Genomic DNA, 9,655 nt, shown 5'->3' on the forward strand with positions numbered 1-9,655 from the left:
AACCTATTATCTCCCTCAAGTCCCTGAACAAGCTGTGATTTTTATCAGCCTTTATCTGTTTCCAGGTGATGCTTTTGAGGCTTGAAAATCTTGTTGACTCTTTGAAATATGGCAGACTAAAAAGAGACATGAAAAATTTAAAGCAGTGCCCTTCTTCATAGTATCATAGAATGGTTGGGTTGGAAGAGACCTTAAAGTCAGAATCAAATCCTTTCCATCTTGACCAGGTGTATATAGAAGGTTTGATGAGATACTTTAAATGCCTTTTTAGTATGCTGGTAGATACATAATTTACTGAGACAGCATCCAAACTGATAAGAGGTCTGTAACCTGAAATTATGAACACGCAGACTCATTACATTTCAAAGAAAGAGTAACAAATTTTAGAAGTGTGCATAATCAGCAAAACTGAATGGATAGGTGAGATATCATTGTGAGTTTGCTCCTGGTGATACCAATTGTTAATGTATTTATCACAGATAGAAGAATTAGGCATGGATGCTTAGGATATTGTTTGGAATATGACATTTACAAATTAAAAATTAAACAAGTATAGCCCTTATTTGTTGTTTATTAAAAAACCAAACCAAAACAAAAAAAAACCCACATCACTGAGTAATTTACAGGTACCGTATTTGTCAAATAAACTGTGCACAAGTCAAGAAAGCTGCAGAACAGTTCCAGTGGTAAATTCCCTTTTATTTTTACAAAAAATAGCTGCCTTGAAGGTAAATCATAGTAACATTCCCTGCTTTTCATTTTTTTTCTTTCTTTTTTAAAATTTATTTTGGGGAATGAAAAATCCTTAGCAATACAGATACATTACATTTTTCTTCATTACCATCCAGCACAAGCCACAGCAAATGCACCCACAGATCCTGAGGCCAAACACAGGTAATAAGTAGAATTTATTTTACGTATTGTTATGAAATGTTTCAATTTGGTAGTAGGCTTTCAAGGGCCTAGATGGCAGTGTAGTTCTTAGTGTAATTTGTCAATTTGATTTTCTCTGGGAAGATAATATTAACAGAAAGGTTTTCCCCATTGCTAGACTTCAGAAGAAAGTTCTTTTTCTTACGCAGGAGATGACTATATTTGGCATTAGCCAACCACATTTCGCATTTTGAAAAAAACACAATTCCAGTTGTACCCAAAACAACAAGACACGTAAGTAATCCCAGTACAACAAAACATATCACCTGGCTTTTACTGAGCAAAGGATCTGTATTTTGGATTGTTTCCTTCACTGTTATTTTCAGGATTTCCTGTTCTTGATGCACTGATCTGTGATGAGCTTTTGGGGGTAGCTTGTAGTTCTGCATGTTCTTTGTGCCAGTATTCACTACAGAAAGACTTGTGTTTTTACTGGAATGTTTACAGGTTGCACCAATAAATTCTGTCTTACAGATGCATTTGAATCCTCCTTGTGGGTGTTCTTTGCATGTTCCTCCATTCTCACATGGGTCACTTGCACAGAATGTGACACGACTGCTGCAGAGCTTTCCTGTATAGCCAAAAGGACATAAACAGCTGAAACCTGCACCAATATCTGTACATGTTCCTCCATTTTCACATGGGTTGGATTCACAGTCATCCCTATCTATTTCACAGAAGTTGCCAGCAAAACCAGAAGGGCACAGGCAGGAAGCGTGGGGTGCAAAACCATTGTCATCAATACACGTTCCTCCATTCTGGCAGGGAGAGCTGGAAGAGAGAACAAACACACAGATATATATATACAGAACTCAATCAAAGCCTATAAAAAGAAGCCATTAGGAAACGCTTCATGTAATGAGAGAAGCTGGTTTTCTTCAGAAGGACCAAGTCCTAATGTAAATCCACTGAAGTCAATGAAGTTGAATCAAGAATGAGTTATTAAACAGGTTTGTCAATATAAGTGGTAATATCTTCTGACGTCTCCTTGGGCAGAATTAATACAGCACTACATAAATCCAACCTGAAGAATTGTGAAGGGATTTTAATTTATTCCAAATATTTATTCAAATTAATCTACTGAATAAGCTTAGAGATATTTAGCTGAGTAACTATCTAGACAATGCTGAACAAACAGACTAGCAGTGAGGCTTTCTTTTCCACTTGATTGTTCATAAAATAATCTCTGCACTGTATTGACAAAGCAAAACACTTTCATGGCAGCACGGTGATTGTTTCATTCTGCCTCTATTGTGCTTCATGACAAACAAAAAAACTAAATGTCAACAGATACATTTTCCTGCAAACAGCTGTTGAAACAAGAATTTTTTAAAAATAGCACCAACTATAATAAAAATACAAATGAAATGGTTTCAACCATAGCAAAGGAAGCTGTCAAGTGAGAATGAGGGCAGAGAAAACCAAGTGTTTCTTCAAACTCTTTCAGAACTTAATTATTCATAGCCTGGTACTAAGTTTTAAGTGGTGTAAATTCATTGAAAGAATCTATATTTTTTTTTTCCTTGCAATTTAACTAACTGTGCCTTACCAAAAATAAGGCCAAAAAGACAGAGACCTACTGACAAAAAAAGCACAAGTTCTATCAGTTCTGTGGAGCTGCTGAAAGCAGATATGATTCTTTAACCAATCTTATTGGCAAAAAAAAAGGGCCCAGAGTTTGCAAATAAATCTCAAAATCACTTTTATGGCAATGATTGTATATGAATAAAGCTTTTGAAACTTACCTTCTAAAAATGGATTTCAGGCATGAAAAACACATCATAACACTTGACAAAGACTACTTGACCACAGTTTTCCTAGTAATTATAAATCTCTGAGGACATACTGCACAGCACCAGGACGTAACTGGAACATCCAAGCAGTTACTTCAGTGTTACCTTGCCAGCAGAAAGCCATGCAGGTATGAAACAGCTGCAGCTTCATGAACACTGACGTTTCACATATTGAGTAGTTGGTAGCAATAGGCCACTATGCATTTCCATAGTGATGACAAAGTAAGAGCCTGAGTGAGGTGACTTCCAAAGGGAAAACAAGCTCCTTCCTAGAAATGGCACCAGCCATTGATGGGAATAGGCTGAGCTTAAAATATGCAGCTGTTGCTCTGAGAGTAGACTGAATACCCTCAGCACCTATGGCCTTACTGAGGATTGAAACACTCAGTGGTCACTAAGTGATTACTGCAGCAGGAGTCATGTCTGGTTCACATAAAACAAACAGCTCTCATATTTTCCTTCACTGTAGCTGTTGTAGCTGGAAAACATGCTACTGAGAGAACAAATTGGAAATATGGTAGCTCTTTAGAAAAGAAATAGGAATTGTCTCTGGAATTATTTTTGTAAAATGATTTTTTCTGCTATTTCATGTAAAATAATTTTTTATACTTTCATAGAAGCCAAAAATACAAAAAATGCTTAGAGGATGCAGGCAACATTTTGAAAATCTATCCTTTATTTATTACTGAGCTTCATTTGCCTAACTTCTAATATGTTTAAGTGAATATTATATTAATAATCTCCTTGAATAGATTCACAGTTCTAATAGAAGAATTATAGACTTTAGCATAGAGATATTTCCACTTAGCAAAGGAATCTGAAGAATGGTCAGATGGAGTATAGATTTTAAATTCACATTAGAAATCAATATTTACCCATTAATAATACAAGGTCCTTTCCTGAGATGGCAGTTTTTTCCTGTAAATCCCTGGGCACACAGGCAAATATATCCTCCATCACCAGTCTCTATGCATGTTGCGTTATTGGTGCAGGGTTTTGCAGAGCATGGCTGAATATCTGTTAAAAAAAAAAAAAAACAACAATAAAAACATACTTTAAAATTTTGTTCAAACACTGTTCAATGAAATGAATGCTAAAAAGTCAGCAGAATAGCAAAGGCAGGGCTCAGTTAAACTTAGGAGACAGAATCAGCAATGCTTTAAATAAAACATAGCTTTAATGGCCATTCATCCTACATTTTACAAGTTCTGATTTATTCCTCCCTCTTAACATGGAGTACAGATTGTCCAATTATTGCAAGCATTTTGAGCTCATTTCTTTTCCTAGCTCTCATTTTTGAAAAGAATTTGAACTGTTCAAGTGCATAAATAATTAATATAATCAATAAAATATCAGTAGGGAAGAAAGAACTTCTAAGTAGCATAGTCATCCTTTCCCACCCTTGGCATCTCCATAAGCAGAATTCTGATAAAGAAAATAAGAATCAGGAATTCTTCACGCTCTCTAACAAAAACTCTATTGTTATGTGTTTATAAACAAACATTTCATAATAACAGAGATCAGTAAGTTACAAAGACATTAAGATTCCATCACCTGGCTGGGTTACATCTAACCCTTACAGAACTGCACCAGAAGAGAGAGCTGTCTGACATGTTTTGACCAAAAGTCACACATCTCATTTTCGTTAGTTTCCCTGCTAAGGGACTTTCCAGTTGAACTACTACCAATTTTTACAAAATAAATAAAATATACAAACAAGTACATATTTTAGCCATCTAATGGAGCAGTTGTAGTGAAGAGCTGGTTGCAAGATATCTGCCAGCTCACAATTAATGTACACTAATAATCACTGAATGCTAAAGCTTGGAAGAGGCCTCTAAGATCAGCTAGTCTAACCATTAGCCCACTGTAACCATGTCCACTAAACTATATTCCTCAGTGCCACATCCCCACAGTTCCTGATCACTTCCAGGGACTGTTACTCCACCACCCCTCTGGGCAGCCTGTGCCACCACATCATCACTCTTTCAGAGAAGAATTTTTTCCTTATATAGAAGATAAAAAGGATTTAAGAGCATTTATATTCCACTTCCTACAAAACAGCGCGAAAGTTAGTTGATATCATGAGGTACTGCTGAATTTTAACCGCAGCAATACACTTCAATAGACTTAGCTTTCAAATATAATCTTCCCTGGATAAAAGGCTCTCTTTTCTAATGTGTTTGCCTGTTCTCGTTACAAGAAAAGCACTTTGCATGCACTTTAAGATCCAATTTTCACAGGGACCAAAATACTTGAATGCTTTTTGGAATGGTGTTATTGCCACCTATTTTGGTAGGTTTTAAAGGCAGCTAAAAAAATATGAACTCTGATTCACAAGCAAGAAAACTCTGAAATGTGTATGTAGATGGGCATATATATTAATAGGTATCTACATATATATGAACACATACATTACTAGTAGTGATTTATGTAAGGAATTTGGTTTTAAAATGCAACTTAAAAGCTTAAAGAATCATATCCTTTTAAAATGCAAATGCATAGATAAACCGAATACTCCATATTCTCTGTTCTATTTAGTTTTCCCCTCAGAAGATCAAAACCCAAATAATTTAATTGCTTCAAATGGTAACTGAGTCTTAGATGAGAATTGAAAAAAAGATTGTACATTTACACGTGTATTATGAATAGCTGCAATCACATTACCAATAAATTAATTAACACTTTTGTAAAATGAAGTTGTCATACTGCAGTACATGAAGGGATCACTGAGTGTATTTCTCAGGAAAGCAACACAGTGGTTGGATATCAGTTTGGATACCAGGAAAATGTTCTGCACCAGAGGGTGGTGGGCATAGAACAGGCTCCATTGGGGCAGTGGTCACAGTCCCAAACTGCTGGAGCTGAAGAAATGTTTGGATAATACTCTTACAGGCTTTGCTTTTTGGGTGGCCCTGTGCAGAGCCAGAAGTTGGACTGGATGATCATTGTGGGTCCCTTCCAACTTAGTATATTCTGTGAGTCTATGCTTCATGGCACAGCAGATTTTGTCTCTTGCATGCCTGTCATGGGCATTAGCAAAGAGGCAAACTAGCAGTATTAACACGTAGACCAGCTCACAGATAAATGACGTGCCTATACTTGTGCCTGTGGTAATAGTCATAAAGGACACCACTTATCCCTGCCTACATGTTTACAGTGAACCCAATCTGTAATCTTCATGTCTGCAAAGTATAAGGTAAGTCACTGTTCTGAACTGAGAACAACATGGCCAGCCCATAGTAAATATAAAACCAAACGGTGACCTAAAACTACACCAGAAAGGGATTTTCATGACCCACACTAAGGAGATTATACACTTGATTTCCAAGAAAATAGAAAAAGAGAACATCATCATTCACAAAATGACTTATTTTCTCTAGTTTTTAACAAGCAAATAAGCTGATGAGACTATATGTATATTTTACATATATTTCAGGTGTTAACTGTGGCCAAATGAGTTTGTGGGTTTGCCATCTCTCTCAACAGTTGTTCATAGCTGGAAACACTGAAACAGTTGTTTTGCCAGAAATTCCTTGGCAAATGTGACACTTCCTATAGCAGCAACAAGGAAGAATGTCAAGGGAATGACAAAACTACATTACTCACAATCCTCTGTCAGTCTCCCCAGAAAGTGTACAAATGTAGCTTCTTAACAAGGCTTATCTCATTACACACCTGAAGCAAAAATTCATTATCACTGGCTAAAACAATGTCAACTAAAATAATTAAAATGAAAATATGAATAATAATATGAAAATAATAATAATAAAATATGATAATAATATTATAATAATATGTATAATAATAATAATAATATATGAAAATAAAACAGTTGTGGCCTCTGGACATCACACCATAAATTCAGTATTAAAAGAGTGAAGAAGTGTGGCTTTTTATGGTAAGAAATTGATGGGTTTTTATTACCACCACTAAAAAAACAGTTATGTGTATTTGTCCGTGACAGAATCATAGGATCATAGAATCACCAAGGTTGGAAAAAACCTACAAGATCATCCAGTCCAACTGTCTGTGTATCACTAACAGTTCCCATTAAATCATGTTCCTCAACACAATGTCTAAACATTCCTTAAACACCTCCAGGATCGGTGACTCCACTACCTGCCTGGGCAGCCCATTCCAGCATCAGTCACCACGTGAATGGGAGCATTCGTTGTTTCTCCTAAACTTATCAAGGATGACTTAATAGTACCTATTAAACAGACTGTAATGATTCTACACAGTCAGGAAATATTTTGGCAGAGGGTGTTAGAGGGTTAGAGGTTGAACAATTAACCCCATTTGAGAATACTGTGCTTTAATGGATCAATACATATTCATATCGATACATATTTCAGATTAACTAATATATACGAGAAGATGTGTTTTTATCACCAAGACTAATATGACAATGAGGAACAATTGTTTGTTAGCATTTTTCACAGTTATTTAAAATAGAATGAGGCCTCACTCACACGTATGCCCAATTACCAAACGTATTGAATATTTTGGAAGAGATCTCAAAGTCCACCCAGTGCCAACCCCCTACTGTGGGCTGGCTGCCCCAAACCAGCTCAGGCTACCCATCTATACCCAGCCTTGGGCACCTCCAGGGATGGGGCACAGCTCTCTGGGCAGCCTGTGCCAGAGCCTCTTATGTGCTGCTGCTCAGAATTTCCTTTTTATCTTGCACTAGCATTCTTGTTAAGTAATCCATAAAGTCTTTTGTATGTCTCTAGCACCAGATGGGGCTGTTTCACCTCATTTACTCAAGAAAAAGAAAGGATGTGCAAACCTATGTCACAGAGGCTGCCAACCCAGCCCTCTTCGCAGATGCACTGCCAAGGTTTGGCACAGCTGCCATGCAAGCACCCAGGGAAAGGAACACATTGATTGCAGAGAGCACCCTGCCAACCAGGCAGACACCTGAAAGAGATAGAAGACGATGTGGTTTATTCATAATAAGCAGAATTACAAGGATGTTCCCTTTTTCAGGGTGCAAGAAACGAACTTTTGGATATAAAATTGGACTGTGCAGTCCCACTTTTGATCACACAACTGATCAAAAAGACACCATCAGTGCTTCCAGGATGCTAGAAGTATTTGTCTGAAAAAATGAAAAATAAAAAAAAAAATGCTTCATACAAGGACAATAAATACATGGAAATCAAAGTAAAGACTTTTCGTGTTGGTATAATTAGGCTTAAGAGGCGACTAGATACCTGTGCTCTATGACTCCAGTTAGGGTCTGGTAACAGTGCTGCCTCATTACAGTACCGTATTTGCAGAGGATACATTGTTTCAGCTTCTATTTTAAAGAACAATGACTTATTGTGGTCTTTTCCTGTGCAAACACGCCGACTGACAGATCTTTTTTACCTGCATTCACTGGGAAATTCACAAAACCCGTTCACTGGGTGGCAGCCAGCTTTACAACTCACACCTGAAAGAAGAGATTTTTAATATCAAAATAGAAAATCAGCTCTCAGGATAAAAAGAAAAAAAAGTCTCATATACATTACAGATGTTTTAAAAGGCATCTGACTACATGGTGGAAAAATGCAACTGAAGACTGTATGGTAGTATTCTGATTTCTGTCAAATACGTATTTCTGCAACATAAAGTTTTAAAGGAACCCGGAGCGTGTTACGGGGTGTTCCTATAAGGTAGGAGAAATGACAGGAAGAATGAACTGCAGAAGAACACTGAGTCAAACACAGTAGCAAAGCCTGCCCGCTCTCATAGGACTTTAGAAGGGAAATTTCAGAGCAGAGACACATATGCCACTACACAACACGCGACGACAGTTGCATTATTTCAGAACGACTTGAAACGCGGGAATACCTTTAATCGTGAAAAAAAAAAGGAAGAAATCAATTTAAAACGACTTACAATCTCATTTCAACCTTATGTCTGATTGAAAATAAATAAATAAAATATCCAACTTTCCCAAGTCGCTCCCGAGGACGGGTTACCTGGGGCGGCGGGGAGGACGAGAGGCAGCAGGCAGCAGCAGCAGCAGCAGCCGAGGAGCCCGGCAGCGCGCAGCCCCATGGCTGGGCGAGGAGGAAGAGGAGGAGGAGGAGAAGGCGGCACCCCCGGCCGGAGAAAGCGAGAGGGCTGTCGCCGGCCCGGCTGCGCGGAGGAGCGGGCACCGCGCTCACCCCACCTGCCGCTACCGCGGGCGAGAGGAGGTTCGTAGCGGGGCGCGGCAGGAGGGAGGGAGAGCGGGGCGGCTTTGAGCACGCCTCTTACCTCGGGGACGCTGTCCGCTAAGAGCTAGTGCTGGGCTCCGGGTTTCTCAAGACTTCTGTCCTTGAGCGCATCGGAGCAACTTTTTATTTTAGTTTTTTTTTTTTTCTTTTTCAGGAGATACCCCAGCAAAGGTAGCGTAGGCAAAGCTTGCCCTGTTCCTGAGGCTAACGTGTTAAATAAGAAAAGAACAGAGTGCGCCCAAATCTGACTTTTTTTTTTTTTTAGTTCATCTGTTCATTATATATATAAGCAAAACATTTTTATACCACCACCAAGCAGTTTCAATTCTGTGCTTTGCTCTGTGACTGTTCCTCTCGCTTTTCTATCTTTCTGTTCTTCCTTTGAGACGTCCTTTATGAAAATGGACTGGCTATTTCTTGTTCCTTGCCTTCTTTTAAAGTAGATGCCTGTTCCTATGGGACCCATTTTCTTCGGCTTCAGGTGTAGTGCTTACCTCCACCAGACATCATTTACCACTTCGTCTGCGTTTATGTTTAGCAACTAGAGATCAGTATAATATGATAAGAAACCATAAAACCTTCCCTTTAGGATTATAATGGGCTAATTCAAGATTACTTCCCTGTGAAAGAATGTGAAAGAAATTGAGAAGCAGACATTAGCTTCAGATAGCTCACTTGCTGGTGCTTGAAGGCAATGATGTCATTCAGGTTGAA

At 38.2% G+C, this 9,655-nt stretch overlaps 1 protein-coding gene across 1 annotated transcript; it reads right to left on the reverse strand.

Moving 5' to 3' along the window:
- Nucleotides 1-488: 488 nt before the first annotated feature.
- Nucleotides 489-8,878, reverse strand: DLK1 (delta like non-canonical Notch ligand 1). The gene is made up of 5 exons (XM_065755675.1): nucleotides 8,702-8,878; nucleotides 8,106-8,169; nucleotides 7,522-7,652; nucleotides 3,602-3,743; nucleotides 489-1,704 (listed from the first exon to the last, which is right to left on the reverse strand). The coding sequence occupies exons 1-5, from the start codon at nucleotides 8,778-8,780 to the stop codon at nucleotides 963-965; spliced, it is 1,158 nt and encodes a 385-aa protein (XP_065611747.1). The 5' UTR covers nucleotides 8,781-8,878; the 3' UTR covers nucleotides 489-962.
- Nucleotides 8,879-9,655: the final 777 nt, after the last annotated feature.

Source organism: Cyrtonyx montezumae, unplaced genomic scaffold (genome assembly GCF_038088225.1).
Source record: "Cyrtonyx montezumae isolate F1298 unplaced genomic scaffold, pur_monq_1.0 scaffold_10, whole genome shotgun sequence".
Lineage (NCBI taxonomy): Eukaryota > Metazoa > Chordata > Aves > Galliformes > Odontophoridae > Cyrtonyx > Cyrtonyx montezumae.